The 16,265-nt window shown below is 39.7% G+C and overlaps 1 protein-coding gene and 1 long non-coding RNA gene across 5 annotated transcripts in view; one reads left to right on the forward strand and one right to left on the reverse strand.

The window, feature by feature from the left end:
- Nucleotides 1-8,312, forward strand: part of LOC139772880 (uncharacterized) — a 19,100-nt gene extending 10,788 nt beyond the window's left edge. Inside the window, exons 3-4 of the long non-coding RNA XR_011718216.1 lie at nt 7,388-7,513; nt 7,932-8,312. This is a non-coding gene — a long non-coding RNA (uncharacterized lncRNA). The remainder of the gene's footprint in view (nt 1-7,387; nt 7,514-7,931) is intronic.
- A 137-nt stretch (nt 8,313-8,449) lies between these two features.
- LOC139772839 (zwei Ig domain protein zig-8) overlaps nt 8,450-16,265 on the reverse strand; it is a 125,314-nt gene continuing 117,498 nt past the window's right edge. For 3 of the 4 annotated variants that reach the window (XM_071706793.1, XM_071706809.1, XM_071706801.1), the window contains 2 exons: nt 12,669-12,811; nt 8,450-10,391 (listed from right to left, as the gene is read on the reverse strand). In XM_071706793.1, coding sequence (XP_071562894.1) covers nt 10,270-10,391; nt 12,669-12,811 — 265 coding nt within the window. In that variant the 3' untranslated portion in view covers nt 8,450-10,269. The remainder of the gene's footprint in view (nt 10,392-12,668; nt 12,812-16,265) is intronic. The other variant, XM_071706818.1, reaches the window with a different exon arrangement.

Raw genomic sequence — 16,265 nt, forward strand, 5'->3', positions numbered from 1 at the left:
AGAATAAATCTATTGACAAAGAATTACTGACGATAAGGAAATACCGAATTATTAATTTTCCTGACAGGCGGAACGAATCACGAATCGATGACAGCTTGTTAGCATCAAGTACATTTTTCGTTTCCCGGCTTTTGCATATCGGCTTCATAATTCAGCGATACGCGACAATAGCTCGAATCGCGAGGTACCGTAATCGGAATAACCGAGTGGTCGGCGCGTAATGTAATACTCCGCGGTAAATAACGATCGTGAAGCGCGACGCCGCGCCGGCGATATTTACGATCTGTCAGAAATTACGAAATATCGCCCGCAATTAATAAGCAGCAACGAACCGCGCAATTGGATGTGGGGGAAAAAGTGCGCGTCTCTTTGCTCCCCACGTTGCGTAAATAGTAGGTATATAGCTTTAATTTATATGTATACGAGGTCCGAGATAGAAAGATTGAAGCTGGCGTTTAATTGAAATTTTTTTTTCACTTTTTCACGCATCGCTACGTGTCACCAATTCCAGAGCTGCCCCGCTCCTTTGTTCTCTCTTGCGATATTTATACGCACGCGCCCGCGCCGGCACGAATCTATAATATTACCATATACGTTTCCGAAACAGCTTGCGCCTGCAAGAGTTTGATCCGATTCCACTTCTCTCTCCTCGGCACCGAAAACTCTTCATCCTCGGCATCCTCCCTCTTCGCCCATTACGCTTCTTTTCTTTTTAACCATGTGTATACCCCTCCGTCGCGGTATCGCTGTTTATCGAGCTCGCGGGAGTGCGCGGGCGTGAAATATTGCGGCGAATATCAGCGGGCTCTTTTTCATCCGCGCGCCGTTGACTCACACGCGCGTGTAAATTTCTTTTAACGACGTGGCACTTTAATTGGAAAGCAAATTAATAATGTCGCCGCGCGCACCCCAGTATGCACCGCAAAATTGATAAACGAGCGACAGCACAAGTGGAATCGGAACGTCGATAGAGATTTGTGTGTGGAATGCGTCTCCGAAAAGTCCGTTTTTGGAAATAAAAGGAACAGAGCTATTTAGAAATTAATAATTTAACGTGTTAAGATCGCGCGACAAGTAGGTCAAACTTGTCTGCCACGGCATTATTATTTCCATTATGCGATGATCATCGATTCTTCGAATCAGCAATATAATCCGTTCAACGTTGCGGAAAAAACGTATTCGAATTTATATTGCGAAATTACCTTTGTTATCGCCATACGTAATGAACAGGAACGAAACCGCCGAGAAACGAGATAAAGACGGAAGTACTGTTCGTGCTTCGGGTCTAAAACAGCGTCCGCTACTCCTCTTGTTACTGTAGATTTTCCGACACGCGTGGCGATATACAAAATTCATTTCGGGTTATCGAAGGTAACAACGGAACAACATTCCGCACCATTTGCCGCGGCAGTTTATTGCAAAAGGCTAGCTTTGTAAGTCGCGTTGATTTTTTTTTAGGGACGATATTTACGTTGTAAGAGACTTAGAAGATAAGTGATACAAATGAGGAAATCCGTGAAGACATAAGCACATAACTGAACTAAAGATATACGTTAAATTGTTTCTTTCGAAAAAAAAAAAAATATATATATATATATATATTGCAGGTACATCCGTACAAATTACTTTAATTACAACGAAATAACGTTTTTGGGGGAAAAAGGGGATTTCTTGTACATCCAGTCTTGATTGATGCTCTCCATTTAATCATTCTCCCGTAGAACTCGTTATTTGTTTTACTTGCTTTGTAATTTTGTTTATATTATTTATGTTTCTCAATTAATGTAATATATTTTACAAACAAATACTGATCTGTGTTTTACGTAAAAAGCTCGTAATAACGTCCTACCGTAATTTTGCCGCAGTTTTAGCAAATGAGCGAATCAATTTTTGAATTAAACGCTTCACGCATAACAGAACACTTGCATTCCATCACTGGCGATGCGTGATAAATGAACATAAACGAATGTTGCGTTTCATGCGTGTCGCGTAAACACGTTTCCGTATGTGGACGGAGGCACCAACGGTATCTACTACTCCGGTATGATTGATGGATCGTGTGCACGCCAAATCGTTTTGAAAAAAAAAATACCGTTACGCGTGAAAAACGGAACAACGAAAAATGAACTCTCAAATACGATGCGAGATAAATTTATTTTGACATTGATACGTTTCAGGGTGTTAAACACGTATATGTTATTAAAATGGACCGTTAAATGCACCGTTGGATATAATGGCCGAAGGGAGAGGTCTACGCTTTTATTATAATAGCATTTTTTCTTTAATGAGAATGAGAACATGGCACATATATCGTCCGATTTTAATTATTATGCAGTAGTATAAACGGAAACGAGACTTTATTTTTTAGAGAGCCGACGGTCAAATTCACTCTGCGGTTTTATCAGTTTTAACGTTTTTTTTTTCCACGTCATTAGTCTCAAATAATATATCTTTTGTGTAAATTAAATTTGAAGATCTTAATGTCTCGCCTGTTATTTGAAAGATAAAAATGTGCAAGAGAAATACTTCTATATAATCAAAAAGTTGAATTAATTAACAATAGCCCAACACCGATCATTCGCCGTTATCATCCGGATATAATTCGGAATTATCGATTATAGATTACGGATATACGGGTAAGGCGTAACTGTTGCTTGACGCGAATACGCGTTGACGAGATATCGATGACATTTCGTGACAACCCTTTCCGAAAGCACCGAGCGTGATATCATCTGCAAGACGTATCTACACATAGTGTCAGTTACTATTAATCAGAGCCCACTGACCGCGAGTGTCCGAGATGTACCGCGAGCCGACGTTGCTTAGGGCGATTTTATTTATGGAGTTATTCTACCGTAAGGAAGACTCAGTGAGACATTTTCCGCAGAGAATTTCGTGCAAAATGCAATGTACATTTATCTTATATATATTTTTTTAATAAGATCTATTTAAAGATTGACAGAGAGAGAACGTAATTTTATGGATTACATAACGTTTTATATTCGAGTCTTACGATTTCAGTGATAGAAACGTAAATTGCACAGACCATCACAATTAAAATGGTTGTGCTTTTTGTGTGAAAAGATTTGGAGTCATACAATTTAACGTTTTATCTATTCTATATTTATGTATTCTTTCTTTTAATTTAATTTTTATGATATTCCGACATATGTATAGATTTGAGTAATAAAGCTTAATTAGCTTCATAACGTGACACTTCTATCGGATACTTTTCCACTCGCAGTCATCAATCTTACCAAATCAGAGATATCGGGCTGGATATTTCGAGAGATCTTAAATGAGTATTCGATCAATATTTGTCTTCGTATCAGCAATCGAAATTTCTGCGTATAAATCTTTCCCTGCAGCGTAGTCGGTAAAACCGCGCGGTACATTTAATTGGGTCACATCGGTGTGCGCACTTTACCGTGTTACTCTCTCTTTAATAATTCCCGGTTCCCCGCTCTAGAGAGTCGGGAGCAGAACCCGAAAACGTGGGCAACACGTGAGCGGGACCGCGCGCATAGGTGTGCGCGACCGCCGCGGTTAGATGCATTCCGGACATATACAACGCGCGGGCGGGATGAAATCGCGGCGATTTATAACGCCGACACCGACGGCGACGGCGACGCCCTATCTTGCCGCGTCCAGCTCCCACGGGAGTGGCTCTCCTCTCGACGATATAACGTCGGCTGGTGTGAGTTTGCACACCTTCACACCTTCCAGGCCAAGGGTGGAATAGCAGCGCTCCTGGCGAGAGAACATCTTCTTCGCGCATTCGTATATTTCATCCCTTCTCGTAGGCTCGCGTAGGCGAATTAAAATTAAGAAATCTCCATTGGACGGCAATTCCCATTTACGGTCACAATTACACTTTTGTTTCAAATTACACGGGGACGTAAATTCCCTGCTTTTCTGTTTTTATATAGCGATGAAAGAAATATCTGTAATTTAAAACAAATCACGTTCGAATCCTACAAATGGAATGCATTAAGTGCAGTGTAAATCATTTTTCAGAATTGTTGCCAGCAGATTTTCCTGCGCGCGAATGTAAAAACACGGAATTTCTGAAATCCTCGTGTCGCATCCTCGTGAAAAGATGATAATCCGGCAACCACAGTCTGTGACAGATTAAAGACAACGACCGCGCACTTACCTCAACACGTTGTGTGGAGAATAAAATTTCTACTTGCTTTGCATGTGCAATGTGAGCTGTTTTAAGCTCAAAAAGGACGACTGGTTTATTTAGTGTTATTTCCCAACCTATAACCGCGTGTATAAAAGTGGTGGGATGTAGAACGCAGGCAAAATTGTTCGTTAAAATTTTTACTTTGTTTAATAGATCGAATTTTGTGCTCATTCAGCGTTAACCTTTACATTGCACTAAAAAACAAATTTACAAACGTTTGCGTACTAGCTATTTCAGAACTTTAGGCGACTGCGTTTCACGAAACTAATTGCTCTAGGTATAATTTTACATTATAATATGCAAACTCGCCTTCTTGCATATTAAATTATCATTCGTGTATATTTATATATATCCAATTGCGTTAAAGCTCGCGCACAATTAATGTATGTGCAAATAATTATTGCGACATTCGCGTGATGGATATAAGTGTATTTTCAGGAAATAGAGAGAAAATAAATAAATATTTCATAATTTGTAATCAATGGTAGAATATGGAATATGGGAGATTATTAAAATGTATATGAAAAAATTTCAACATTGCGATAGCATTACAAAATGTACAGTAAAGAGTTATTTTATTATATGCACCACATATTTTCATTACAAGTCATACAAAATTCATTTTACCATTATCGGAAATTACTTTTCATGCATGTTTGCGGTAGCTAGCTAATTTTCTTCAATTCCGATGCTGCTTATTTTACTGCTGTTTGTACGTAGAAGCAACGTTGATGCCCCGTCTCGCGCCGACTTTAAAACTTCGATATTGCATTTTGCTAGCAATATGCTTCTTTGTCGTCAATTCTTTAAGAACCGGAGGGATTCATAAATTTTGTTCCTCCCTGCCGAGGCTAAGCGTCGTAAAGTTGCATGTTTTCCGCATCCATTGCTAAAACGCTCCGAGCGTACGGCCGATATCCGCTCGTATATAAAAATTTATAAACACACATTAATCGTAATTCCATTATGTCGCCGTACAATGTTGTTATTATATCTCAAATAACTCGTTTTGCAGCATCCAAAGCGCCGAAATATTGTCATCTGACGCGGAATGCAAAATAATATTGTAGCTCGTTTATCATGCATGTTATTGTATATCGTCCTTTAGAATTTCATTAATTGCTGTATTTATAGATATATTACAAGTTGTTGATGTACAATAATAAATTATAACTAGTTTACATGAAAGCTTTATTATATCTTTTATTCAATTTTATTCAATACGAGCAGCTCGTTTATATATTTCATTAGCATTATATATATATCTGTTAATTTTGTTTTGAAACTTTATGTGTCTAGTAAAATTAAAATTCCATATTTTCATCTCTTTTGCGGTTCATGCACGTAAAGAAGATACCCATGAGATTGTCTAGCTCTAGCTCGTGTCTGTTGATGCACTAGACGTGAGCATGCAACACGCAGAACTTGATTAGAAGTGTGAAGAATAGACAGGCACGCGATCATTCTAAAGTTAGTTTAGATGCCCGTTTATAATTATAGGTCAAAGCGAGATGACGTTGAATTGCCTATTATCCGTTTTTGCGTGTCTCGATAATCGCTAGGAGAAATCGTTAAGCAATCGTTTGCTTTAAAAGAGAAATAAAAGACCCAGAAGTAAATGATACACTTAACTTGCGAGATGCGACATGGTTAGAGGAAGAAGAAGCTCTGGAACGTAACTCGGAAATACATAAAAGTTGCTTCAGGAAAGAACTCGCGACATTCTTTCGGCGCGCATTCATTCTTCTGGATGTTCCATATAAAACGCTCGCTATGCGTTTGGTTTGTACGGTGCTAAAAGGTATATAGACATCACGTACCGCGTGAAAAATGCATGAGAATCAAGTCGCGCGAGTAGCGACGATATTGCGCATTGAATATTTTTCTCTAGCGGGCTAGATCGGGCCGCGTGCTGGATGAGACCCGGAAATCCGGAAGCACCGTTGGCGCAAGCGAGCGTGAAAAGTTACAAACGTTACCCACGTCGCGCGTTACTTCGAGACCTTACCCTGGAGTAAAGAGACTTATTTGATAAAAGTTGCAAAACGCGTCGGATAAAACCGTAATCGATTTTTTCCCCCGTGTTCTACCGAATCCGGAGTGCGTCCCTTGACTCCCTTGTGCAGGTCGGATTTGTAAAATTGGAATTCGCCTAGATTATATTTAATTATAAATTTAATTATGATTCTTGGAAGCGAGAAAAAGATTTCTCTTCCATATTATCATATTCCATATTTCTCTTCCATATTATCGAAGACAAATACTACTGCAGTTAATAATAGGGTAAACTCGGATGGCCATACAAGAAAGATGACCAACCTGTTCTTTCAATCTAGCTCGCCATGAAACATCGAATGAACATGGGTTGGCCATCTTTCCTGTATGGCCATCTTACCCGAGTTTACCCTAATTTAATCAATAATTTATATGTTAATTCTTAACGGGTAATATAAAAAAAGTTGATACAATTGATGATGAGGAATCTCTCAGATTCTACTGCTTTAGTTTCTTCAAATGGTTTTTAAAAATATAATATTAATTATTCTAATTAATTGTATGTATATATATACATATATATTATTCAGATATAATATTTTATATTTTGATTTAATATAAAATAAGGCTGCCATTGCGGACGAATGTCATCGCATTTACCCCAGCGGAATTTTCGACAGTATACTCGCATAGCGTTCGCGGGAGGTTTTCGAATGTCGCAGCGCTGCTTTTGAACGAGCCCGCTTTCGAAAGGGAACGTGAAAAGTTACCCTCCAGAAGAGATCCAGAGGAGACGAAGAATCTCATGGATGTCGGCGAACCGCGCACGATGAATAGAGTTCCTGGAGGTCCAACTGGGAAGATCGATGGAGCCACGTTCAATCTGTCGGTGCGCGCCCGAGCTACTTCCCGCGTATATTCCCGCACGTTACTCGCGGAGTATCCCACTTGCGGCAGGGTTGACGATAAGTTCCACCGGCTTCAATCTCCCGATGCGAGGCGGAGAGCGCGACCATTCTACCGTGTACGCGCGGTATACGATAAGTAACGGAACGTCGTTCCGGAAATGGGTCTTGGCCCCGAAACGACGAAGCGGAACTCAGCCTCGTCCCGGTTTTTGAGTAACGCTCGAACCCTCGTTAAATCTTTTGGACGAGGTAGGATAGTGGCGAACGCTGGAATTCAACTATGTTATTTTTACAGTCGCTCGTCCTTTAATCGCAGCTCGGCGTGAAAGCGGCGTTTGTGCGGAACACTGCACCGCTTTGTTACGAGCTGGTCGAAGCTGGATGTGGGCAAGGGCTGAGTCATAGCTTCCTTTCATAAAACGTAAGCACTGCGCGCGCCTGATATTTCTCTCTCTCTCTCTCTCGAGAGAGAAACACCAGGCTCGAGCGTCTAACCGTGAAACTTATTTTAGTCCTCAAAATTCTCAAATCTAATAAACTGAAAGTTGCACGTATTTATTTTCATTGTTTAATGTGTTTATAATTGAACTGTGCGTATCTGTCACCAAATGATATATAGTACTTTTATAGTCATCTAATCACCGGAAATCGAATGATTTTTTTTAGCGAAGCTTAATACACCATACGCTATATTTTATTTACCACAATTTAAGTAATTTCAAGTGTCTAGAAACGATCGATTTTCATTCAAGAATTGTCATAAAAGTTGCAAATAGAGCGTTACGTTCAAGATATCCCTTTATTTTCCAATCAATGAAAATCTCACATATGTATTCTAGGTCGCGCTTGCCGTGGAAATCGAGTAAAGCTTCGAATGAGGGAGAAAATGCCTCGTTTGAACGAGACACGCGATACAGAAGAGACGATGTCGTCAACGTCAGCTGTACGTGCGGAATTCTAATTCGCTATGCTCGATTTACAAAACTTTTCGCGCGATTTTACGTCAGCGATTCTACATTCCGCTTTGTGTGCGGCGCAATGTACATCCACATCAAATCACGCTCGATACATTTGCCGATTCGAATAAGTCATGTAAATTCTTTAGTTTGATAAAAGAAATGTAAAACTCGCGAGACAACGGTTTCGATATATAATCTGCGCGATGAAACTCAGGTAGAAAATAGGATTTTAAAACAACTTTTGTGCAATTTCAAACAATTTTGTACTATTAGAACTATGCGCTCTTCAAAATGAATTTTATTCAAAGAGTAATACTTACCTGAACGATCACGTATGATTATCCTAGGCTAAGTTTCTAAAATCAGCACTGTAAGGCATAAAATGAGACAAAGGCCAGTTCTTGTAAAACGCATATCATATATTACGTGATTTCGTTTTCCTCACGATAAAACGTTAGGTTCGGCTTAAATTTATATATTATAGCGTATAATCTTTCGTTCTCTCTCTCTCATTCTCTCTCACGCACACACATTCTCTCATAGCATGGAGATTTGGTTGGCTGCATGAAAGACAAGCGTACCTTCATCACTGTACAACATACATTCAGATGATGTCCTGACAAGCCGTGTTACAAATTTTGCTGTGTAAGATAATGTAATTACAAAACACGAATTTAATTACGAAATTATATGAAATGCGTTTGTTTCTACATACGCCGCGAGCTAAAAGGTACAGCATCTGAATGTATCTTGGCGAATTTATACAAACATACATTAACACCCTGTCATAAAGAACGGGCACCGATATTGGAAAGCTTTAATCATTCTCTCTTTAACAATTTTCATTAAAAGTTATCGTATAGATTAACTTAATTTACAGTGTGTATAATATATATATGCATCCATATTATATTATTATCATAATTAACAATGGAATTCATTATAATAATCAAAATAATCTCAAAATATTTAACAGACCTTATCGATAGGCGGTAGTCTCCTCCGGTGGACCGATAACCGATGTTGTACGTTCGATGAGAAATTTGATGCCTTTTAATTATCAATAATAAAATAATATTATTGGATAAAACGATGGAAGCTCGTGATCCTGTTAATTGAAAAATTTGCGAGTCCCGTGTGAATCCTCGCACTCGTTCCGCGCTAAAAAACGCTCCGATGGATGCAGAGAATTTTGTAATATAATGGTGCGAATAGTGATGGATGGAGGCCGAATCGAACAGCGCAATTTGTCTCGATTATCACAGTCCATAGTGATACGCGATAGCAGCCACTCCAATAGCTCGGTTAGCAGTTTGTGCCCCGAGCCTTTATTGTTTACCGGTTATTGGTTATTCGATACGCGGATTTATGATTTTACTGTATAGCTTTGGTCATTTCTGTTGCAAAAGAGCGACCGCGCTAGAATAACTTGGGCGAGATGCTAATATATATCGAATAATCAAACGCGCGCTGAATGGCACGATCGATGTTAACAGCATCATCGTATCGTTTCACAATGATCGAATAATTTGCTTCGCATCTGGTAAGCATGTTATACATACTTGCGGTAATTTAGTCGGTACGCGCGCGTCTTGTCCGCCCGGAAATATTCAAGCCTAATGGAATTTCGCGGAAGAGCGAAATTCGAACGAGCTGAGCTAAAAATGAGATAACCACATCAGTGAACGACTTATCGTGAATAAACAATAACTAAATCCATAATACTCTTATCGACGAGCGTGTAATGCCCATCGGCTCTTGCATGTGAATTAACTAGCTGAAAAGATGTTGAAAGCCGGCCGTTCACCGAGATGTCTATCCCGCGTGAAAAATTTACGTTCCGTGTACAATCGCTCGAATGAAATTGCGCTGAGAATTGACGAAGGTATTATTTCGCGATACAGACACGCTCCGACATGAATCTCGCGAATGCCGGGCGATCTATATCGCGTTTAGAATAACGTTCCAAGACGAGACGCAGCCAACCGCCTCTGTTTCCTCCCTATGTTCCTTATGTCAACGTAATATGTTAACGTAACACACTCCCTCTTTGGCCCTCGTGTCCACTCCCGTCACGATAATAGAAAAGTTCGCGCGGCGCACAGGTGATAATGTCTCGTTCACCGTTGTGGAGCACTGTCCCTTTGTCATCGCCACCAAGTGCTCTTTTCCTAACCCGGGCGACTCTTGTAATGCCCGAGGAAGCTGGGTTGAGCCTTCATCTGAGCACCTGACCACCCGATCGGGCTAGAACGGCGGCCAGGAAGAGTAGCGACGAGCTAGCGACATCCGCTCGAGCGAGTCGTGCACCGCTGTGATGTAGCTCGGCTAAACTTTCTCCTGAAACAGCGTCAAATACACTCACAAGGAAACGCTCGCAGATCTCTCTCCGACATTGATAATCTTTAATATATTGTCAAATACAAACGTAAAACATATAAAATAAACCGAGAGTTTGAACTACTGTAAAACACATCAGAGACTTATCAAAATTGATGGAAGGCAGTTGCGAAAACGTTTCCTCGTCAAATAGCGCAAACTTCGATCGAGTTTAGACGCGTTCGTCGAACATTAGCAATTATAACGAAAGCCCGAGCGACATGATGCAAATATCAGGAAACCCTTTGTACAATTCAACTGAGACGCGTGTCGAACATGTATTAATGAGTTATGCGGAGGATAATCGAAATAACGTTTGTACAAGTCATCTTGTAATACGAGGTTCCTGAGGAACCGCGAATTCCCCAGTATTCGATCCCAAGTGAAGGTGCAGCCACGATCGTATATGCTGAAAGGTGTTTGAATTTATGAACGAATTATTTTTGCATGCCGCGCGAAGTGAGTCTCTTCGTCATCGACGATTGTGTCGCGCGAATTTCTCTGTTATTTCTTCGCAAAATGGAAACGTCCTGACTATGAGATACATATCTTTATTTCTAACATCCCGTTGAAAAGAAAATGGGAAAAATCGAAACTATCTTATTCAAGGAAAACAAATTTCGAAAAATTACGAATTAAAAATTGTCCTACTTGTATATTTGTGAGGACAGTTTTAGTTTTGTAATGAGAAGAAGCAAGTAACGAGTATCCCAAATTGCAAATAAAATGGTACTCACTTGAGAGAATCGTACGAAAATAGATAACAAACATACGAGGGTAATCTGAAAAGTTTTGAGCCTAACATCGACTTAAAAGGAGACTATGTTGAAAAATTTGACCGAATTTGACCGAAAAAATAATGTTTGAGGCTCAAAACTTTTCAGACTACCCTCGTATAGTAAAAATGTAGGGCTTTTTTTACGGGAGCTTCTTACGTGAGAATGTATCATGAGAGCTCGATAGAGATTATAATCCGCGGAAACCATAATGCGTAAGTCGCAACATCAAAGCAATTGTGCAAAGTTTGTCTGTGTAGTTAGAAAATTCTACTTGCGTACTTAGTTTCGTCGCGAGTTCCTGCCCGGAAGCATTTTAAGAAGATCCTTTATAACAAGTTCCGACATGCCAACTTTCTCGCAGGAGTCAAACACCGGAGGACTTTTAGGCGCATCTGCGAGCGCAGTTCAAGATAAATATTAAATGCTTCAAAAGCACGTACTTTGGTAATAAATAGCCGAGTCTGTAGCTACGGTACAGAGAGAAAGAGAGAGAGAGAGTTTGATACACAAACGTTTCGGCTGTAGCTTTTGTAATGGAGCAAGCGCGAATACCGCGCATCGGTGAATGTTGTGAATTCGTCAATTACTTATGACTCGTAGCACGATTCCCCTCTAACTGTTACCAGTCTGTTTCGTATCATGTTAACCAGCCAAATAGTTTGAGATAAGTTTCCACACAGGCTGTTTCAAAACCAGGTGCCATTTTCACCATAGACTTTTCGAAACAAATTTCAATTTTAAATGAAACAAAACGCGCATACGCACAGAAGAGTGGTACAATAGAATTTCTGTACTATTTAAACATTGTTTAACCATTGTTTAACCATTGTTAAACGAATGGTCGATTATCCAAACAGCGCTATCAAAGAAACGAAAATAAACGTTCTACCTGTTTCAATATAAACAAGTTTTAGTACGTTTAGTATACACGAGGTATCCTTAATTCCAGTAGTCTTTATTCTATAAACGTGTTTGCGAAATGTAAAATGTTAGTATTTTAACGCGTAAATAAATTAACACTTCTACAGCATCATTTTGAAGCATACGTTGCTTTAGAAATACGCTTCAGGATAGGGTAAAGTATAGAAAGAAAGCTGCACTAAATTAGCTAAAAAGTATGTAAATTAACAACTCAGAAGAATTAAGAAAATAGAACGGATGATAAAGAAGACCGTTAAATTATAGTTATAATTTTTGTTTTGTTGCGTTCAGAGAATATCATGTAATAAATGAATATTTTTACGTTAAAATATTATTCCAGATCGATTATTTAATCATTTTGTTATCCGATTAAGTTATATAATAAGTTAAATATAAAGAGTTTTACAATAGCAGTTTTGATACGTCCTGTATAAGTTAAACGAGATGACAGCATCGTTACTTTTCACGCGCTTTGACGATAAAAGCGATTACATAAAAGAGCAATCGAGAAATATCAGAAATGCAAAAATATTCTCACCGTTTAAAACGTGCACGTGAACCGTGGCGGGTTGGTCCGGCATGGTGGTAAGCTGGCAGGTGTAATTTCCGCTATCCATAGGTCCGACCTTAGCTATGCTGAGAGTCGAATTGGCCCCCTCTTCCATCAGGTCCGTTTTCACGCTGTAACAGGTATACACACACGTTGAAATTTCAATGCCCCGAAAGTTCGCCGACGAGAATTTCTCACGCGCCGTATTTCGTGCTTGACGACGTTGCTGAAAGCAATATGAATGTATGTGTGTTCAATTTTCCTGTCGCGCAGCATTGCGTTATTAGAATCTATTCGAGATTCTTATTTCACAAGTCTGATATATCTACGATAATCACATCTGCCGCAAAAAGTTATTAATTAAATGGCTAATGCGTAACGTCCAAGGTTGAAAATGTGTCAGTCACGGTGATATGCCTTTCGGGAACATTCCATAGAAATATCTCGAGCGAAATTGTTAACGTGAAGTCGCGAAATCTCACGCTGTATAGCGCGAAAGAAGGGAGTATCTCCCGAGACTAACGAGACCTCCTCAATTTTCGAGAACTCCGATTTTCTACTACCCTTGCATCTTCTTCTTTGTCCTGACTAATCGCCGATCCTCCATCACTCGAGTCGTTTTTCTTCTTCGCCGACCTTTTTTTTTTATCTCTGCTCTCACCGGCACACCACACTCGCTCCCCATTCGCATGCTTTTATGCGAACTTTCTTACGCGGTAGCTATAATTTAATTGCAAATCGAGCCGAAATTATCGGCTCTCCCGCGAGAACAGTTTGTACTCTGCAAACAATAGACCGAATAATAAGTTCCGCCGAATAAATATTTGCGCAGAGCCGGTGAACTACCTTGATAACGCACTTCATATTGATCAACGGTCCTTTTTTTTCTTTACCGCGTCGAATTGCATATTTCAGTCTCGTACAAACAATTCGCGAACTCACTTTTGTGGATACGAGGAATACGTAGTAACGTTATTATGATGTACTGCTCATGTAAGTTTAAGAAAAATTGAATTTTCCGCTCGCATATTGTTGGAAAAGAAAAAGTCACGAAATTCGAAATAATTTGCAAATGCAAGAATACTTGACATTTTTCGCAACTATATTTTGCGTCAATGTAATTTCACTGAGCATTTCGTTTCCCCACATATATCTCTTATTCATTTCGTATTAACGTCACGAAATGGCATTCATTATCCGTACATTGGATCTGCATAAATCATTGGATGCAGGTGTTTCCGTAATGAGGCCTGTCCTTTTCGCGAAATCGCATTTCAAGTTGAAAAGAAGGACGAAGAATGCAATGAAACAATGACTTCGTTAAAGTGCGCTAATTGCAGACAGAAATATACCCGCTTTCTCGAGGGAGAAAGGTTTCCGCGTGAAACTGCATGCTGCAGAGACGTCTTGCGGAAAATTGCTCTCGTACTTGACGTTCTTATTTTTGTGAGAAACTAGCGGAAAAAGGGGGACTGTTCGAGCGAGCATTTTGTACGAGTACGAGGTGCAAATAGCGACTCGGGGCGTTTCAGCGGACCGGCAAACATTGAGGGATGATGGCACAGTTAATAGTTTTTATCATGATTACGTTTTTATACTCTTCCGAAATATCAAAGCTGGATGTAATCGTAACGGTATTTGTAAAAAAAAATTTAAAAAAATGCGGGAGAAAGAGACCAAAGTTAGAAACAAAAATACGTACGATTATAAAAGTTATAACAATTTTGCTGACAATCCCACCGACTCTGACGACGATCGCGTTGGAGCTATGTTCTACATGACTTTCAGTTCGCGCTTTTAAAGGCTACTTGACAGCTACAGCGGCAAACGTTTGCCCGGTAAATATTTCACAGCGGAAATTTTTAGCATTTCCTTTTTGCGTTCTGTACGCGACAGACGTGACCGCACGGAACAAAAGCGTGCGCTTTTATGGCAATACCATCCCGGACGTATTGTCGCTACTCCATGTACTACGGGAATAATACAAGTTCCCTAAGTGTTATTTGATAAGAAAAACTGTTCTCTCTCTCTTTATGTTTTGTTCTAACGGCTGATTACGTCAAACCGCTCTGAATTCAACGTGATTTTTTCGCGCGAGACTGATGGATATCGTTCGCGATAATTTGTTACAACTTTTGAGAGTTTGTAAAGAAGGGAAAGAGACAAAAAAGGGGCGAGAGAGAGAGAGAGATAAAAGTGATCACAAAGAATCATTTAAACTGGTAATCTTGTCAAATGGATCCAATTAAGAATTCGATTCACGCTGCCGCAACTGCTTTATTTAATTGGAATGTGCTACTGTTCAGGATTTTCCGCAGCAAAGCATCTCTCTCTCTCTCTCTCTCTCTCTCTCTCTCTCTCTCTCTCTCTCTCTCTCGTAGCTTTCCTACAACGTGACCTCATGTGTTGCAATTGTTGTTCAATAGTCGTTGTTCCTCCTATACTCTACGATGGTTAACGTGCAATTCTGTAGAGAAACAAAGCTCGCTCTTCCCCAAGCTGCTTCTCCAGCTTCGCTATCCTTCGCGGAGGAAACATCCTTATTTATGCTAGGTTGCGTGTCGCTGAAAGTGGAAACTTGACCGAGAAAGGTTTTGAATCGCGCCGAGCAAGCGAGACTTTAATCGAAAAAGTTTCTCCGTCGCAATTTGTCGCTTTCGTTACCCTCGGCCGGTTGAACACCGGCAGGCGATCGCTCGTTTATCCGCGACGTCGAGGGTCCACCGCCTACGTCGAGCAACGTAGAAGCTTTGTGAGAGAGAGAATTCTTACAATTAATTCGATACGGAAATGCGAAATGAAAATAAGAAAGTAGTTACCAGGGATCTTGGGATCAGCTTAAAAAATTGCATGGTCGAATGTAAAGTTAAACGTGGATATTTATGTCTTTAAATAGCTTTAAATAAGCTGTGCTTAGAAGCCGCGCTTTTATCACGATTACTGTGCCGTAAGTAATTTTTGTGCTAATTCAGCAGTAGTGGTTTTAGAAGATTTAACATTGCCCGGCGTTACTAATTATTGCGTTTATGAATAAAATTAAAGCTGCGTACCGGCTTAAGTAATGGGATTAATGTCACCGATGAAAATTTCGTTGTACGTATGACTCGCGTAATTTTAATGCGATGATAAATGGCAACTGGCCAAGTTGCGGAATTCAATAATTACGGAACAATAATTACAGCATCGGGTATTATATATTAAGTTAAATACTGTTTATATTATTATTTATTACAGGAACCCACACACACACATTTTTGTTTTATAATCGCTTTAAACTTACGCTTTGTTTTATCCTTTTGTCGACGAGCTTAATATAAAGCAAGCATAAAATCCAAGTTTTTTTCACACATATAATATATACGCGCACATTTTATAAATACTCTCATAAACATTACTTTTTTCGCAGTGCTCAGAAATTGACAATACGGACCGCCGTGTAATGCAACCGGCAAACGATGATTAATCGCGCGAGACATTACTTCGATCGATGAATTGATGTGGCTGTTAACCCTATATAAGCGATTAGTTATTTCTTTATCCGCGGCGCAATCAGCCGAACGCATTGGTACTGTATAAGCATTAGCA

The sequence above is a fragment of the Temnothorax nylanderi genome, unplaced genomic scaffold (assembly GCF_030848795.1).
Source record: "Temnothorax nylanderi isolate EJ_2023f unplaced genomic scaffold, tnyl_v1.0 TNYL_tig0004_pilon, whole genome shotgun sequence".
Taxonomy (NCBI): Eukaryota; Metazoa; Arthropoda; class Insecta; order Hymenoptera; family Formicidae; genus Temnothorax; species Temnothorax nylanderi.